The sequence below is a fragment of the Diplotaxodon limnothrissa genome, linkage group LG10 (assembly GCF_057381915.1).
Source record: "Diplotaxodon limnothrissa isolate DT_005_m linkage group LG10, D_limnothrissa_male_GT1.1, whole genome shotgun sequence".
Taxonomy (NCBI): domain Eukaryota; kingdom Metazoa; phylum Chordata; class Actinopteri; order Cichliformes; family Cichlidae; genus Diplotaxodon; species Diplotaxodon limnothrissa.
The window spans coordinates 16765529-16785556 of record NC_140605.1 but is presented as its reverse complement, the minus strand read 5'-3'; the positions used below and the strand labels follow the sequence as shown (position 1 = coordinate 16785556).

Genomic DNA, 20028 nt, shown 5'->3' with positions numbered 1-20028 from the left:
ACTAAAGAAATGAGAAACAAATGATGTGTTTTTGACAGACAGTTAGTAACAAAATGCATAAAGTTGGTTCTTTGCTAAGTTGCCTGTTATGTGTGGACACAACGCTGGTTCATCCCCTGAGTTAGGTGCTTTTGTATGGTTGAACGATTCATTGTACAGTACACGGACTGGATTAAAATGGGTGAAAAAGAAGAAAGACTTTAGAAGAAGTCTGCCTTCTTAAAATATAAATATATATTTATATACATACAGGAAAATATAAAGTAAAATAAAGAGACAGCACAAATCAGTTGGAACATTTTTTTCCTGCAAAACCTAGGCTCCATTATTATTAACTGATTGCTTAATTCAAAAGGTAGCATACAGTATAGACTACAAATGTAACTGTGGCTGTATCAATGTGTGCGGTTTCAGCTCACTGTTAAAGGAGGGTTGGCAGGGGTAAGTCCCCCCGGACCACAATTGCTGAAGCTCTGCTTCTGTCCGAGCGCTTAATTGCGTCAACTGAGAGTGCTCATTTAAAATAGGATGTACACACTAACAGTTTACGCTGCTCAGCCCTCACACAGTGGCAGATATCTGTCAGGCGGGACTGGGGGTAGGCTCTCTCGGAAATAATCTGCCCACGCGTTAAGCTGCTTTATCCCCGCCAAGCCTCGGTCGGACAGAGACGCCGCAGCTCCGCTCGCAGTCACAGCCTCAATTAGAAGAGGGGGGCAGAGAAAGGAAAAGTGACCAAAGGTGCGGAGCAAGTTTGAGAAATCGTTTTCTTTTTTCAGGATAACTGTGTGAATCAGAAGTGTGCGCTGCTGTTTGCTCGGATACATGACTGGACTCAGACTCTCCTGAAGTCGAACCTACTGCTGTCTGGGAGGCAGGAGGCGTAAAACAAGTTAACAGAGGGAATTTAATAGCCACAGCCAGACGCTGGCAAGGGTGGCATGGGCATGGAAAAGGCTGGAGTGTGGATATTCCTGATAACAGCTTGTTTTAATCCAGGTGAGCTACTCTGCTTTTACAAAAGCCCGTTAATTAATGTTAATGTGAGCCCGGTTCTGCTCAACCAGGTGAAAGAAGTGCTGTGTGATCATGCGAATTTTGATGTCGATCCGCTACCTGTATTGCCGACACCAAAACCTATACTTTGAACCTGTAGAGGCAGCTGTAATTTAAGAGATGAATCAGTCAGTTTGCTAATTCTGAACACAATTTAATGACTACTAAATCACTGTGATTTTTACTTTCTACGATAATTAGTTAACAGCATAAAAGCACACATTTCAGGTTCATGTACATCACAGTCAACATAAAAGGGTTCATAAAGTACTGGACTGATCATGCTAATATCAATTCAGTACCAATACTAGCATTGGTTTCGATACTGCCTATTTTTGGATTGATCTGCCCAACTCGAGGTGAAAATCATGATTTCTCCGCTCTATGGCGATCCCAGTGAATGGGATGAAGTCAAAAAAACAAACTCATTTAATATAAACAGGTTAACCCAAAAGATAGAGAACTAACATGATTTTCAGAGCTTTATGATATTTATAAACCCTTTATAAAACAGAGAATTAACACATCTCTGTTGTTTTATTAATGCACTTTTATTTTGGGTTGCCAGGTTGTGGATGGTTATTACTTCTGCTAAATATTAGTGCATTTTTGTATGCGTATACACCAGGTGGATATATTAATACCCATTACCATTAATTCTAGCATCATAAAGAGTTTGCATGTTGCATTAAAGGCAGAAATAATCTAGACATATTTGTTGCACCCCGGATCTTTTTTTCCCCACTGTGATTGACACGTTCACAGCCTGAAACTCCACTCTCATCTGCCCGTTTAAGTCTTTTCATCTGTCAAACTACAATCAGCAGTGATCAACTCCACAGGAAGTTGTACACAATGTCAGCAGGTGCGCTGCTGCAATCACACTAAAAACACAGGTGCCAGCGGAGAAAGTGTGCCACATATAAATGTGTGTATGTGTTTGGATGAACGGAGTAACTCTTGCTTTACTGTAACAGGTGCAGCGGTGTAATCACACTAAGCCAGGGCCAAACATACAGCTGTCATAAGAGTTGTGGTCTTGTAATATTGAAGCAGAGGGTGGGTGGGACCGAGGTATATATATTGCGTAATGGCAAAAGCTATTGTGGCTGCATATGGACGCTGAGCTGCTGTGATTGCTTTTTTCGCTCGTTCAGTGATAAACGCCCCAACTCCTGTGTGAGCTGAGCAGTAGTTTGCCTGTGTGCATACATGTGTTATTAGTGAGTATGAGGCTGGTGCATGTGTGCAGGATTGTCATGCTGAAGGCCAGAGCTGTGGATTAGAGCAGGGAGCAGAAGGGTGTAACAAGTTGATTGCTGCCAAGTCCCAGCCGGCTGACTGTTGCTGCAGTGTATCTGTCTTTTCTCTGGGCTCATGCAGACTCAGAGCACCTCTGCAGGTCTGTCAGATGGTGTAGGGTGTCACCAGGCTGATGTGAGTGCTGTCGCCACACTGTCCCCCCCTTTTGGAATATAAAAGTTTGAAATCCGTGTCTGCGGACTGACACAAAAAAAAAGGCTGAGTGAGACCAACAAATAGACATCCTCATGAATTCTAGCATAATCCACTGTCCACAGCTGGAACACACACACGCTACCCCACAAAAATAATCCATCACAAACACACAGCCCGTCTGTTCCCTCCAGTTTTTTTTCCTTTCTCTTCTGTGTACCCCTTTCTCATTAGAGTCTGCAAATATTACGGCTCCCCCCCCGCCGTCCCCCATTGTCTCTCAAACATTTGCTCTTCCTTCACAGATATTTTCCTCATTTCTCAGCATCTACCTCCCCCTCTTGGCTCTGTGTTCTCCTTTCATGTCTCAAACACAGATGCAGCAGCCATCATAATCCTTTATGAACTGCCCGCTGAACACCGGCCAAGCGTACTCTCCACGTTCCTGCGCTGCCACAGGGATTACACACTCGCATAGACACAAACATGTGTGGGTGTGTATTACACGCGCACAAACACACGTGCACACAAATTCCAAACAAACACAATGAGAGCTTATAATCGATCTGGGGGGAAATTAAAGAGAAGTTGTTTTTTTCATTTCATATTAGACAGAAATGGGCTGGAGCTCACACAGTTTAGTAAATGGAGTAAATGGAGGTCTACAAGTCAGTTTGATGCTGTGCAACCTTTTTGTTGGTGCTGCTGTGTGAATTTACATATAGTGGCATATATCATATCATATATGTTACTGTCAGGCCACCTGTAGTATGCACAAGGCAGGCTTCGGTGTGAGTGTTGTGTGTTTTTGTGCATGCGCACTCTACCTTTTAAAGAGGGCCTCTTTAAAAGTCTCACTATATTAGTTTTTTAATATCTGATTGACTTGAAATTTTGAACTTTTTATAGTAAATTTTGGCATAAAAAATGGACTTAGTGTCAGTCAAACCCCCAAAAAGAGAGAGGGAAATAGTTTGGTTTTCCTCTTTTGCCAGTTTAATCAGTCAAATGATTTTACAATGTGAATATACAATAATAAAAAAGAGACACAAATAGAGTGTATAATCCCCGATCAATCACAGATTTGATGGCCTAAAGATTAAACTGCTAATCTGTCCTCTTCCTCTGTCACATCAGGTCAGTTTTTTTCTTCTGGGTAGCAAAACACTGCAGTTTACTGCAGAAATCTTTATTAACAGAACCACGGCAGGTGATGAGATCAGTCTGAGTTTTTTTTAAACTCTCAGACACATGTTTGTAGTTACTTTATCTCTTTGGTATTGAGTTTGATCTCTGTGAACCAGTCATTCACAGAGATCATTTCATGAGTTAACCATAAGTCAGAAAGTTGTTTAACTGCAATTGAATGTTTAACTTGACCAAAATTGTAAAATAATTTACTGCTACCATAACTACAGATTTATGGCTACTGGTTGCTGCAGAGGTACTTTAAATTTAATGTATTGTCACATTAGGTCATTGTTTTTCATTGGTTTTGTGGTTTCAGACAGACTTTAGGAGTTGTTTTAATTAGAGTTTCAATAATTAGCAATCTCTTTAGGGCTGTATTTTACTGGTTGCTTACAAAAGGTTGGTGGGTCACTTCCAGCCGGAGACACAAATCCCCTTTGGGGTTGTGTCAGGAAGGGCATCCGGTTTAAACTGCTGTCAGATCAAACATGGAGAGCGACCTGTTTGGGCGACCCCTTGTGACAAGGGAACAACGGGGAAAAAAGGCAGCTCTAAAGAAAACAGAGATCAGCATTTTTACAGGAACTTAAAGTAATTACAGCAACAACTTGTACAATAATAAAACTCATGCTTGAACTGTTAATTAAGAGATTGATCGTGATAATACTCTTCCTTTCTTCCTTATTTTTTAAAAGCCTTCTACAACACCTGCAGGCACCTCTATTTTGAATTGTCACACATACAAGAAAATGTTCAAATTAGCCTCTCACGTAATGGCGCAGAAAGATGGGGATATCCACTCAGGATGCGAGGGAAAGGTCCAGCATGGTCTGGCTGCACGTTGCACATTCAAGTGTGAAACAATATTGGTATTGTTTTGTGCTTTTCCCATGCTCTTCTGTTGCCCATGCAGTGCTGTTTATGGAGTATTGCCATGTGGAGCTGTGAGGTCATTTCCCATACTCTAAACAATGGAAGAATGTGAATGGACGCAATAGGAAAGAGGAACGTGGGAGAGATGTAGGGCAAATGAGATATGAGTGTGGTGTGTGTGTGTGTGTGTGTGTGTGTGTGTGTCAAGTTGGTCTATCGGTTCTTACCTTAAGCCCATAATGAGCTCAGCTGCTCAGCTCAGTAGGGGGTGCTATCAATGGGAGGTGTGTGTGTTAAAAAAAAATCCCACATAAGTGAAAGTGGGTCACGCCATGGATGAAGTTACAATTACACTTTTCAGTGTTACTCGCCGTGTTGTCTCATATTAACCAGATCTGATTAACAGTGAAAGAAAATTGCCCGGTTAAGTGAACTGCAAGAGCAAATCTTAAGCGGTGGGATAAGCAGCAGGTTAAAACTCACTGCTCGACATCTTTGGGGTTAGAAGCAGGAATAATAGGTACATTAAGCAGATCTGTGGGGTCAGGAACCTTTTCTCTAAAAGGAGTCATTTTCATGCATGGAGCTGCAAACTATATGTCGGTTCGACCCAGTATTTTGAGTTTCTTATGTTTTGGTTTATTTTTGCATTATGGATTAGTTCTTATTCTCTGGTGATACTGTTTTGATTATAATTATATTCTGATTCTTTAGTTATCCGATGATGATGATGTTGATGATGACGATGATGATTATTTCTGGTTTAGGTTTTGTTATCTTGCCCTCATGTTTGGTTTAGGTTGCCTGTGCTTAGTCTTCTCTGCCCGTATGTCCCTCTGTCTGTCCATGACATCATTATGCCTGTTTACGAGTCTGTGTCTCTGTCTGTCGTGTGCTTCCTGTTTTATTTTGTAGGTCTGTGTCCTATGTCAGTGCGTTCAGCTTTGTGCTCTCCCTGTCTCGTCAGTGTAATCAGCGTCAGCCGTGTCTCCCAGCTGTTTCCTCTTCGCTTCGTTCACCTCTTGTATTTAGTGTCTGTCTTCCCCTACTCGGTGTCGCGTCGTTAACGTCTGTTCACCCTCGCTTCCTCTGTGTGTTCCGTTAGCCAGCCAGCCAGCCAGCCAGCCAGCCAGCCTACCTACCTACCTACCTACCTACCTACCTACCTACCTGCCTGCCTGCCTAGTTATTCTGTTCTTCCAGTTTAGTTAGTGTTTTTCTGTTCTGCTTCTTACCAGCAATAAAGCTGTGTTTTGAGTTACTTCCGCCTCAGTGAGTCCTGCATTTTGGGTCCTCTCTTCCTGCCTGCCTACACACAGACATGACACAGGCTTTTTCATGGCACCACCACCAGTGTATATGCCACAGGTTAACCTACCAGTATGCACAACCTCTTTAATCAAAATTATATTTTTAATGCTAAAATAGAATTACTGGGTAAAACTTTATAATAGTGTCACACCATTAAGTGCTATTAAGGTATTAGCAAGTGCTTTATTCATAATTCGGCTTTCTTAAAAGTCAAGTTTGTGACAGATTTCTAAAATATTTGTTTGTTTTTTTGACAGTTGGTCTAATAAATGTGTTAAGCAGTGTATAGTTAAGGCAAAGACTCCTTGTTATCTTTGGCATGAATAATTTCTTGTCACAGCTACTCGAAATGTGTTTCCGCTGCCACATTCGTTTCCAGTCCTAAATGTATTTAGCATACCTTAGCATAATGACTGGAAACAGGGTGCAAGAGTTTTCCTGGCTTATATAGCTGGCTTCCCAGCCCCTCTGTTTATGTACAGTATATATAGTTATGGTACAGTATATTTCCTGAACTGTCTGGCTCACATAAATGTCACCACACATTTCATTCTTCATGATTTTGCAGGCTTTTTCAAAGTTTTAAGTGTGAGTTTAAAGCGCTAACATATGATTGAGCACACCAAAAGATAAATGCTGTGGCATTAGTGAGTCACTTTAGGATACTTTTAAATGCCATTTACATATTTGTTTATAATTCTTTAGCCATTAGTGGCATTTTTATTGCGACAAGCTGTTATTTGTTACTTTTAAAAAGCTTTGACTTGAAGTTGAAGACAAATGCTCCATTGTTACCTTTCTGAGGTGCTATATCATAGAATTACATGAAGTAAATGTACTCCATAACCTGTACTTATTCTTGTCGTGCTGTCAGGCCACAAAAAAAATTAAATAAAAATTAAGGGCTGTCGTAGACACATTCTTAATATTGTCATGATCAAATTCTTGTCAACAGTAAATCAAAGAAACAGCAGTTCTAATAATGATTTGTTTTTCATTTACCTAAAAACTGGACAGCCAGTGTTGTATCATAGTGATACAGATATTTCATTCTGCAAACACACAGCTTCTTTATTTCTGATGTTCATCTTCCACCAGCTGTGTTTCAATATGTTGATTACCTTGATTCAATATGTTTTCGGGGAAATAGCTTGCATTCACTGGCAACACTTTTGTTAAAATTGAATAGGAGGTGATGGCTGAAATATTACATATTTCCATATTTAGAACAAGAATCATGCTTCAGGTTAATAATTATATATATATATATATATATATATATATATATATATATATATATATATATATATATATATATATATATATATATATATATATAAGTGGGCTACTGGAACAAGAAGGCATCTGTGGGCAAGAGACGAAAACAGGGCGTTGTTGGAATGCTACTACGCAAGTAACCCCGGCGGAAGGGGCTACATGAATAGGATGAGGGACCTATGGATTCTTCGATACCCAACATCCACAATGACGGCGAAACAACTAGTAGCTCAGTGTTCCAACATTCGAAAGAAGGGACTGCTCTCACAGCTAGAGATTGACGAGGTACAACACAAATGCTACGGCAAGGAGGAGTCAGGACGCCAGGTCAGGGGGGCGATATCATCACCCCCACCCGAGATTGGGTACATAGCCCCAAGTGCGATAGGAGAAGGATCGTTGAGTGCGAGAGGAACTGACCTGAAAAATAGGATCATGGCCAAGCTTGAAACCTGGATCCCCCGTAGCCGCTTACCAAGATTACGTGAAGTACCCTCAGAAGGTCTGCTAGATGATGTTAATGCAGCACTACGGGCAATACCTACAACCACGATTACCGACACTAACAAGCTGATCTACAATACGGCAACAGTGATCAGTGAGATGCTTGGCCACAAGTTGAACAGCGACAAGGGGCAGTACCCTCCATGGAGAAGGAGGCTAGAGGGCAAGATCAAAGTAGCACGGAGGGAGGTTAGCCAACTAACGGAGTTGCAGAAAGGTGCGACAAATAAGGTGCCTAAGAAATACAGCAAGCTGTCCATACCTGAGGCCTTGGAAACTGCCAAGCAAAGACTCACAGCCTTGGCCAGCCGCCTGAGGAGGTACACCAGAGAGATAGAAGGCAGGAGAATAAACCAGCTGTTCTCCACAGAACCAGCAAAGGTGTACTCTCAGTGGCAAGGGAACAATAAGAGAACAGCACCACCAAGGCTGGAGACGGCGCAATACTGGAAGAGCATATGGGAGAAGGATGCAACCCATAACGGCAATGCTCAGTGGCTAGAGGATCTGAGGGCAGACCACAGCGACCTCCCTGAACAGGGTCCAGTAACCATCACAGTGGCAGATATCCAAGAAAGGGTCTCCAGTATGAAGAGTTGGACAGCACCAGGGCCCGACATGGTTCACGCCTACTGGCTGAAGAAGCTGACTGCACTCCACGAGCGTCTGGCAGCACAAATGAACCAGCTGCTAGTTAACGAGAGACACCCGGAATGGCTAACTGAAGGCCGGACGGTCCTGATCCCCAAGGACCCCAAGAAGGGACCGGTCCCCTCCAACTACCGACCAATAACCTGCCTCAGTACTACATGGAAGCTCCTGTCAGGCATCATATCGGCTAAGATGAACAGGCACATGGGTCAATTCATGAGCGGGACACAGAAAGGAATTGGCAAGAATACCAGAGGCGCAAAACACCAGCTACTGGTAGACAGAACAATCAGCCGAGACTGCAAGACCAGACTGACCAACCTGTGCACTGCCTGGATTGATTACAAGAAGGCCTATGACTCAATGCCCCACAGCTGGATACTGGAATGCCTAGAATTGTACAAGATCAATGGGACCCTAAGAGCCTTCATCAGGAACTCAATGGGGATGTGGCGTACAACACTAGAGGCCAACTCCAAGCCCATAGCACAAGTCACCATCAAGTGCGGGATCTACCAAGGAGATGCTCTGTCCCCACTGCTGTTCTGCATAGGCCTGAACCCCCTCAGTGAGATCATTAACAAGACTGGCTACGGATACCGACTACGGAAGGAGCAGTTGTCAGCCACCTCCTGTACATGGATGACATCAAGCTGTATGCCAAGAGTGAACGAGACATCGATTCACTGATCCACACTACCAGGCTATACAGCAATGACATTGGAATGTCGTTCGGACTGGAGAAGTGTAGTCGGATGGTAACAAAGAGAGGGAAGGTAGTCAGAACTGAGGGGATTGAACTACCAGAAGGCAACATTGCAGACATAGAGGACAGTTACAAGTACCTGGGGATCCCGCAGGCAAATGGGAACCATGAAGAGGCCGCTAGAAAGGCTGCAACCACCAAGTACCTGCAGAGGGTCAGGCAAGTCCTGAGGAGTCAGCTGAATGGTAAGAACAAGATCCGGGCTATCAACACGTACGCCCTGCCCGTGATCAGGTACCCTGCTGGGGTAATAGGCTGGCCAAAGGAGGAGATAGAAGCCACTGACATAAAGACAAGAAAGCTCCTTACCATGCATGGAGGGTTTCACCCCAAGTCCAGCACCCTGAGGCTGTACGCTAAGCGGAAGGAAGGGGGCCGGGGACTGGTGAGTGTCAGCACCACAGTCCAGGATGAGACAAGGAACATCCAAGAATACATTGGGAAGATGGCCCCAACTGACCGAGTGCTCAGTGAATACCTCAGGCAGCAGAAACCCAAGAAAGAGGAGGGAGACGAGGAACCATCATGGAAGGACAGGCCCCTGCACGGTATGTACCACCGGCAGATAGAGGAGGTGGCTGATATCCAGAAATCCTACCAGTGGCTGGACAAAGCTGGACTGAAAGACAGCACAGAGGCACTAATCATGGCAGCACAAGAACAAGCTCTGAGCACAAGATCCATAGAGGCTGGGGTCTATCACACCAGGCAAGACCCCAGGTGCAGGCTGTGTAAAGATGCCCCAGAGACAATCCAGCACATAACAGCAGGGTGCAAGATGCTAGCAGGCAAGGCATACATGGAACGCCATAACCAAGTGGCCGGCATAGTGTACAGGAACATCTGTGCCGAGTATAACCTGGAAGTCCCGAGGTCAAAATGGGAGATGCCCCCAAGGGTGGTGGAGAATGACCGAGCTAAGATCCTGTGGGACTTCCAGATACAGACGGACAAAATGGTGGTGGCTAACCAACCGGACATAGTGGTGGTAGACAAACAGAAGAAGACGGCCGTAGTGATCGATGTAGCGGTTCCGAATGACAGCAATATCAGGAAGAAGGAACACGAGAAGCTGGAGAAATACCAAGGGCTCAGAGAAGAGCTGGAGAGGATGTGGAGGGTGAAGGTAACGGTGGTCCCCGTGGTAATCGGAGCACTAGGTGCGGTGACTCCCAAGCTAGGCGAGTGGCTCCAGCAGATCCCGGGAACAACATCGGAGATCTCTGTCCAGAAGAGCGCAGTCCTGGGAACAGCTAAGATACTGCGCAGGACCCTCAAGCTCCCAGGCCTCTGGTAGAGGACCCGAGCTTGAAGGATAAACCGCCCGCATGGGCGTGCTGGGTGTTTTTTTTTTATAAAAAGTGAGACTCCAGTTACTGTAAAACCATCCAGATAACTCTTGTCTTGACTAAATGGTTAGTTTAGAGCAGACTCTGAAAATAACTATGCATTACTTCAACCAAAGCAGGTTATAAAGATGAGCTGTCTATATGTACAGTAGTAAATGGGTCATAAATTATGTAATGCAAACGCACTTTAATATCCTGAATGCTGTAATCTGACATTGCTGGCCTTCCCCCCTCCTACAGACCCCCCACAAAAGCACACAATGCATTAATGAAAATGACCTTGCAAAGCGCAGTGAACCCCAGCATTAATACAAAACTTGCTAATATCATAAAACACACAGCTGTGTTTGACCATGGAAAGATTTTGTTCATATTGTGCAGTTGGGTCCTCCTAAGAGATCTGTCCAAGCTCTTGAGTGCATGTTTGCATGCAAATGCACAAAAGCCTATTAAATTCTCTGCGGATGTATATGATGAGACCAAACAAATCTATTCAAGTACTGAGTTTATACACTTTTTCATAATTGGTTTCTGTAACGTGACAGGAAAATGACAACAGCCTTTTCTCTGTAAATCTGTGTGATTTTGTGTCCCACAAATCAGTGTTCACAATCAAAATTCAGTCTGGCAACGGCTGAAATTGAACATTTGAATGAGGTACTGATTAAATAGCTAAGAGAGGATGGTGAAATTAGACAGCAAATTACCTTTGCTTTATCAACTGTCTTAGTTCCTGATCGCACTGATTCAGCAAGGTGCTGGAAGATGGCTACACTGAGGTCATAAAGGGATGACATGGTCAGCAACATTACTCAAGCAGGCTGGGGTGTTTAAATGACTCATGTGGTGCTCATTTATGCAAAATTTTTGATGCTAATATCCAGATGTTGCAGATGAGATTGGGATTCATGAGACCAGACAACGTTTTTGTTCTATTATCCAAGTTTTGGTGAGCACACAAGAATTATGGCCTCATTTTCCTGTTCTTAGCTGTTAGGAGTGGCATCCCATGTGGTCTAAAGCTGCTGTAGCCCATCTGCATCAAGGCTTGATGTGCATTCAGGGGTGCTCTTCTGCATACTTTAGTTGTAACAAGTGCTTATTTGAGTTACTGTTGCCTGGTGAGCTCATCACTGGACCCACTTCAGTTTGCCTACCAACCTGACATTGGAGTGGATGATGCCATCATCCACCTCCTACATCGTTCCCTCGCTCACCTGGAGACTGCTGGGAGCACTGTGATTTTGGACTACCTCACCGACCGACCACAGTATGTGAGGACTCAGGGCTGTGTGTCGGACAGGGTCATCTGCAGTACGGGGGCCCCACAGGGAACGGTTCTGGCTCCGTTCCTCTTCACCATCTACACTGCAGATTTCTCCCACAACTCCACCCAGTGCTTCCTGCAGAAGTTCTCTGATGACTCTGCAATAGTCGGCCTCATCATTGATGGGGACGACAAGGAGTACAGAGGACTGACTCAGGACTTTGTGGACTGGTGCCAGCTGAACTACCTCCAGATCAATGCCAGTAAAACCAAGGAGCTGGTGGTAGACTTCCGCAGGCACAAGCATTCTCCACTGCAACCACTGAACATCCAAGGTATGGACATTGAGGCTGTGGACAGCTACAGGTACCTTGGTGTTCATCTGAACAACAAACTGGACTGCACTCATAATTCAGAAGCCCTCTACAGGAAAGGGCAGAGCAGGCTGTACCTGCTGCGGAGACTCAGGTCGTTTGGAGTAGAGGGCCCACTCCTGAAGACCTTCTATGACTCTGTGGTGGCCTCAGCCATCTTCTATGGTGTGGTCTGCTGGGGCGGCAGCATCTCTGCTGGGGATAGGAAGAAACTGAACAGGCTGATCCGAAGGGCCAGCTCTGTTCTAGGATGCCCTCTGGACCCAGTGGAGGTGGTGAGTGACAGGAGAATGGCGGCTAAGCTGTCATCCCTGTTGGACGACATCTCCCACCCCATGCAGGAGACTCTGACAGCACTGAGCAGCTACTTCAGTGGGAGACTGTGGCACCCACGGTGTGGGACGGAGAGATTTCGCAGGTCTTTCCTCCCCACTGCTGTCAGACTCCACAACAAAGACTTTTTCAGCTGATCAAACCCTCACACGTGCAATAAGACTGCTATATGTGCAATTCTTGTACAATTCTTCTTCTGACGAAGTTGTACTTTTGTATTTTCTTACTCAGTTGTATATAGCATTTGTATTTCTATTTTATTCTATTGTATATATTATTCTATTCTATTCTATTCTATTTTATTCTATTGTATATAGTATTTTATTGCATTCCAGTGTTTTCTAATTTCTGCTACATAACTTTGCACTTTTGCTGTAACAAAACAAATTTCCCACCTGTGGGACTAATAAAGGTCATCTTATCTTATCTTTCTATCACCTCAAGTTAGTCTGGCTACTCTCCTGACCCATCTGACCTCTGACATCAACAGCGCCTTTTCCCACTAGATATTTTCTTTTTTCTAGACCATTCTCTATAATCCTTAGAGATGGTGGCGTGGGAAAATCCCAATATATTTTTGAAATACTTAGACCAATCAAATTTCATTCCCATTCTGATGCTCGATTTGAACTTCGGGTGGTCTTAATCATACGTCAGTGTATTTAACTGCTGCAATTTCATTGGCTGTTAGATATTTGAGTTAACAAGCAGTACATAATAAAGTGACTTTTGTGTGCCACTAGGTGACAGTTGTTGTGAATTAGCATTAAATAAATAGAACAGAATTATTGAATTATTGCCCTTAATGTTACCATTTGATTTGCCAGAAACCAGATGTAGTAGAGATGCTACTATCTATTCTTTAATTACAAATTCTCCCCTTTGTATTGCATAATCATCTGTTAGACGAACAGGTGTGCCTAACAAAATCCAGTGAGTGCCTGTGGGATTGTAGCTGCTCAGTTTGTCTCCTTCGTTGTATTTTCTTGTTCATGATGCTCCAAATGTTTTCACTGGATGACAGTGAGCCAACAAACAACCATGTTCCTCCATACCATCGCGTTTGCTGGCTTTTGAACTGTGAGCCGTTAAAGAGTCTGTGCAGTGATTTCCATTGCAGACTCTGGTGATCTCTGGATTTTCTGAGTCCTTTGATGATTTTATGCACAGTAAAATGAAATTCCCAAACCAGCTCTGATGTTATGTTGAGAAATGCTATTCATCAGTCGTTGAAGCATTTGGTCGCAAACTCTTACCCAGAGTGGTAGAAACGCCTCCCCATCTTTACTTCAGAAAGACTCAGCTTCGCTCAGCTCTGATATTTTTTAGTCTTGTTACACACTTTATCATGCAACAGACTGGCGACCTGTCCAGGGTGTACCCTGTCTCTTGCCCTACGACAGCTGGGATAGGCTCCAGCGCCCCCAGCATCCCTGAAAAGGATAAGTGGAAGCGAATAGATGGATAATGTAACAGCCTATGAAAAAACAAACAAACTGTGAGGTTTATACCAGCAACTTTTTCCATATCCCATTTTTTTAAAAATCAGTCCTTAGTATGTGCTTTTCAAAACCCAACAAATTCAGTTGCAGCATTTTAATACATATGAAGATATGTCCAACAAATTATAGGGGTTAAAAGTTTTGCAAATCAGTTTTCTGGTTATCTTGGTCTTAGGCCTTAAATCTGAGCCCTTGCAATTTTGCTTTGCTGGAGATTTTCAGTGCTAAGTGAGTGATTTCCCATGATGCTTAAAGTTCAGAGAGTGGTAAAACTATTTGAAAAGATTCTTAACAGTCCTGATTGAGGCAATTTAGTTTTGAACAATGCTCTGGAGTTCACTTTATGTTGGTAATGAACTGTGTCTACATCAGCAAGATCTCTGGAATTAAATTAGAGATACAGCTGTGTGTTGTTAGCACAGCAATGATAAAGCATGTAACAAGACAGTGCAGTCCAGGAGTAGTAACGCAGCAAATATCACCGGAGCACTATTCGAGCCCTCGGGAGAACCACAAAGCTGTATTCAGTCCTATCAGTTAGTATCTTTATCATAAACCCACTCTACTTCCTAATTCACAGCCACCTCTTTAATCATAAACAGACAGTTGAAATTAAACCTCAGTTCTACTACTTCAATAGATCCAAATGCACACACTCTGAGACTGGCAAGAATAGAACAAACAGAAAGTAAGCTTTTAATAAAACAATGATAGGAACTTACAAGCAAATACGAAAGTTATTAGATCCTATTCTGCGCTGCTCCCTTATTCAAAAGCTGGTAAATATGCAGCTGATAGCGCTGCATATTTATTTTGGATTTTTACACTGCACGCCTATTTTTGCATGCCTGGGGATGTTTCACTTATTAGGTGAATTTGTAAATGGTTATTCTTAAGGAGTCACCAAGCTAAGCTGATAATACGTCCAAAGTAAATAAGGAAACCAAAACTAACTAGACTAAGATAACCAAAGGCAGGGAACTGATGAAGATAGATTTTATTTAAAGTTCTAATTATTTTTCTAATGATACTACTCAAAGTGCTTTAGACTACAAGTCCATAACCATATATTCATACAGTACTGTATACACTCCAAGAACTGATTTATTAATTAATTAATTTTCTATGGTAAAAAGTAAACTAAAGCATCTAATGGGCTCTATTCATAACATGAAAATAATGGCCTGCAGAATGAAATATGGCACCTCGTGATCTTGTTTGTTTTCTTCTTCTTTTAATTATTTCAAACACGGAAAGCCCTCCATGTGCAAATTATGTCTACGGTGTCTAATGTACAATGATGGTTTGGTTAGTTAGTAAGTTCCACTAACTAACTTGTACTTGTGTATGTGGTGGGTGTGGCTCTGTGTTGGATTTGTTGAAGGAGATCAGTAAGTCAGTGGGAAAAGTAACAAATCACGCTTATTTTTATCTCTCTCTAATCCACAACCTTCGACCTCAGCTGACCCGTTACGCTGCTGAAATCACCTCTCACAGCTCAGCTCACTTTATGAGCTCAGCATATTTTCTGAGTGTGAACAACTTAAAGCACACCAGTCTAACGCTGTCAGCGTGTATGTTTGTGTGTTTGTTCATGGGAGTGTTTGTGTGTCTTTAACCTCTTCTGCTTCTCCTCTAGGAATAAATGGACAGACTGTGGAAATGGATGATGGGAAGTCAGGGTATGTTGGCTCAAGGGTGGATCTGCTGTGCCGGTTCATTAACAGCTCTCCGCCTGTCAAAATCTCCCAGGTATTAATTGCTCACCTAAATGAATGTACTATGCCAAGTGTATATGGTCCAAAACGTACTAAATCACAAAAACACAGTATATCTGGTCCAGGGGGTGCCTCATTTGTCACCCTCCCATCAAGGATGGCAGATGGCTGCCTCTACTTGGGCCTGGTTCTACTGCAGGTTTCTTCCGGTGAAAAGCTACTTTTTCCTTCCAGCTGTCACTAAATGCTTACTCAGTGTTGATCGTCTGGTTGTTAGCGTTTTCCTTCTATTATTGGAGGGTGTTTACCTTCCAAATAGAGCACCTTTAAATGACTATTAAATGACTATTATTGGCAGTCTTCAAAATTGAATTAAAGACTTTGACAGGTGGGATTGGCTCCAGTCCCCCCTGTGACACTAAAAATGGATCGATAAATGGATGGATGGATATAACAGACAAATAATAATTATCACTGAGATGACAAAACCACAACTATATTCGCAAAACTAAGGCTAAAAGTAGAGTTAGCAGAGGTATAATAAACTCTTAAAATAAGGTTTTTAGAAACAGCCTCTTAAACATTTTAGTAAATGGGACACAAATCCAGTAAAACCTGGAGTAATTCGCCTTTGCATGCAAGCGTGGTGGATATAATAATAATAGTAAACCTCGATCTATTTTCTAAACCGGTTATCCAACCAGGGTCATGAGAGGCTGGAGTCTATTCCAGCTGACATTAAGCAAGCACCAAAGTAACACCCTCGTCAGCCACTTACTCTCACATCCTCACCTATAGCTAATTTAAACTCACCAGTACAAGTATTTATTACGACACAGAACAGGTTCTTACATGGATTTCTCAGTGGTGGTTTTCACAAATAGTAGAAATGCACTAACATTTAACAATAAGATAAGATGTCAGTTTTGTAAACTGCTTTTTATCCTTACAACATTGTCTCTGTAGTAAGAAGTCAATCTAAATCTGTATTTGAAATCTGTATTTGGTTGAATAAAACAAATAAATAAACACTGCTAAATGCAGTCTGTTCCATAGGTATTTGGAAAGTGGTGGAGTTTTCACAACTTTCCGTCTCTTCTCCATCATAGTTATATTTAAATGAATAAGTCAAGATGCATTTGAGGTACAGTTAAGAATTACAGACATTTTTTTAACCCCACGTTCAAAGTTAACTGAGCAAACTGTCATAATTACGCTCATGGATTTTTGTAATCAAGGCAGCACGGTGGCACGGTGGTTAGCACTGTTGCCGCACAGCAAGAAGGTCCTGAGTTCAATTCCACCATCAGGCTGGGGTCTTTCTGTGTAGAGTTTGCATGTTCTCCCCGTGTTTGCGCGGCTTCCTCCCACCGTCCAAAGACATGCAGCTTGTGGGGATAGGTTAATTGGATAATCCAAATTGCCACTAGGTGGGAGTGTGAATGGTTGTCTGTCCCTATGTGTTAGCCCTGCGACAGACTGGCGACCTGTCCAGGATGTACCCCGCCTTTTGCCCTATGACAGCTGGGATAGGCTCCAGTGCCCCCCGTGACCCTGAAAAGGATAAGCGGATGGATGGATGGATTTTTGTAATCACGTGAAGGTAAATCATTTGCAGCCCATGACTGAAACCAAATGCTGATTTTCTTCCTCTGAGATGCTTTATCAGGTTGCTGCTTGTTTATGTGTATTTCTAAATTCAGTTTTATTGCTAGTAAGTGACAGACATGCTTAGTGGAGCGTATCTTGGTTAAAAACAATATATCTTTTCTCCCATATGGAAAAGATATATATAAATCTTATAAAGTTTTTATCTGTCTTGTATGAAACTTGTATGAAAAGCATACAAGAGTGAAAACACATATAAGATCCCTTGAAAAATTATATAATGAAACTTGTATGTTTTGTATACTTACTAAAAAATATATGAAAGTAATGAGAAAGTGGCCACTTTCATGAGTAAATCATGTAAGCCTTAAATGATTTATATATGATTTACTCATGAAAGTGGCCACTTTCATGAGTAAATCATGTAAGCCTTAAATGATTTATATATGATTTACTCATGAAAGTGGCCACTTTCATGAGCAAATCATATATGTTTTTACTATTTCTTTTCCATATGGGCTAATTGGCTCAGTCATTTTGGGGTCATTATCTTTTTGCACTGCATTTGATTAAATCAGAAAGTGTCATTTCGAAATTCATCCTGCTACTTCTGCCAGCAGTCACATTATAAATAAACACCAGTGAAGCTGTCCGTTTGGCAGCCATACCTGCCCACAACCTCACACACTGACCTAGCAGGTGTGTGAGAATCTCGTGTGCTTCGGATAATGAGCTCTTTCTTTCCTTCTCCCTGCTTTTCTTTTCCCATTATTCTGGTTAAAGCCAGTCTTAGTTTAATCTGTCCAATGAGCGTTGCAGACATCCTGAAAGGTGACTCTAGTTCATAGAGTTTGACTGTAATAAGCATACCACCTTGAGATTGTTCTTGACTTTGTAATAAACAGGAAAACAACTCTACAGTCATCCAGGTCACTTGTGTTCCTGTTTGGTGTTACTGAATTGGCCAGTGTCTTTCAAATAGCTAATTTTAGACACTTCTTAAGTTTCTCTCCTGTCTTTTGTCTTTCCTGCCTAATTTCACCCCATTAGCGTCTCTTTGGACCTCATATTGAGAGCATATTGAAATTAACTTCAGACCTTTAGTCTCCTGAATTTATTAGTACTTCTTAGTAGGGCTGGGAGTTGTTTAAAAATATCGATATATTTTTATACGAGATAAGATGTGACAATATCCTTTATATCGATATAGTCTATAATTATAGTTGTGGAGCCACAAGTTTGCCTCTCTTTCGTCAACTTTTGTCTTTACGCAACGTTACTCGGCCTCGCCTCTCCTTCACTGAACACAACTCCCCCTCCTTCCCCATCGCTTCACCTGCAGGCAGCGACAAAATGGACACGGCAAATCTCCGTTTGGAGATCCTTAAAAAATGCATCCACCTTGGTCCCTAATGGACATAAATGTCCATTCCCCAAAAAGTGCAATAAAAATATTATGTATTAATATTTTTTTCCACTTTAAATTGGTCAGTCTTTTAAAACTACTTCTCCCTGAAATATTCATATAAAGTTTTAATTATATTTTCGTTGTTTTAACCCTTTAAATCCCAGTTGTATTACATGAGCGCCCTGTTTTTTTAGCCCCAAAAAACAAAAAAACTAAATATTTTCCAAAAAAAACATTTGAAGTAATATTTGATTGTTATTATAATTAGGCCTTTAGATGGGTCAAAGATTGGCACCAAAATTCATTTTGACCTGCCATTATTTTTTTTGCAGGAGCACATTAAAAAATGCATGCCTAAGGACAATTCCCCAAAAAGTGCAATAAAAATATTAAATATTAATTTTTTTTTTCACTTTAAATTGGTCAGTCTTTTAAAACTACTTCTCCCTGAAATATTCATATAAAGTTTTAATTATATTTTCGTTGTTTTAACCCTTTAAATTACAAAAAAACTAAAAAAAAAACTAAAAAACTAAATATTTTCCCAAAAAAACATTTGAAGTAATATTTGATTGTTATTATAATTAGGCCTTTAGATGGTCCAAAGATTGGCACCAAAATTAATTTCGATCTACTTTTAATTTTTTTTTCCGGAGCCCAAAACGGTCTCCAGGCGGTCAATGCTGCTCTTCTAGGCCGAAAATAGTGCTTCTTCCCGGGGTAAGTCGCGACGAAGAACCGGGGCATGTTGCGTGGGACTCCTTTCTCCAGCAGACACGTGCGATACCACGTGACAACAAATACGTCATTTCCTGTTGACTAAAAAAAAAATGCACCCTCTCATGGTCCTAGGGACCAAAAAATGGTCCCGCCCGATCAGCGGGCGAAGCCGCTGCTGCACGCCGGAGATGAGGCTTCATTTCCGGCAGGTCTGTCCAAGCAGCCCGCTGTTTTCCAGCAGAGGTCAAATGTGAAGCAAGGGCGCCACCCGGTGGACAAATAAAAAAATTACAACTCTAAGGCCTGTAGTCCAAAACGAAACCTAAGCTGGAAACCTGACGATCCCTTTGACCGTAATTTTTCTGGCGTGAAAAATAGCGTTTATAATGGGTTTCAATGTGGACATTTTTGTCCAAAGGGACTAAGGTGGATGCATTTCTGTAGCTTAGCCATTTTAGGCTAATTCAATGAATTTACACCACAATTATAAAATATAATTAAAAAGAAAATTCTTTGACAAATTTGGCTATATTCCACTCAACACAGTGAAAATGGTTTAAAATTAAAAATGCAAAAAACAATAAATGTCCCTAAGGACCTCTGAGGGTTTTAACGAGTTACTGCGCATCGCTCCGTGCGTGGGGCTGGACGGCGTCAACGTGTT

At 42.0% G+C, this 20028-nt stretch overlaps 1 protein-coding gene across 1 annotated transcript in view; it reads left to right on the top strand.

The window, feature by feature from the left end:
- The first annotated feature begins 741 nt into the window (after positions 1–741).
- The window catches only part of nectin1a (nectin cell adhesion molecule 1a), a 29697-nt gene continuing 10410 nt past the window's right edge, over positions 742–20028 (top strand). The window contains exons 1-2 of the mRNA XM_085363744.1: positions 742–999; positions 15550–15662. Coding sequence (XP_085219870.1) covers positions 942–999; positions 15550–15662 — 171 coding nt within the window. The 5' untranslated portion in view covers positions 742–941. The remainder of the gene's footprint in view (positions 1000–15549; positions 15663–20028) is intronic.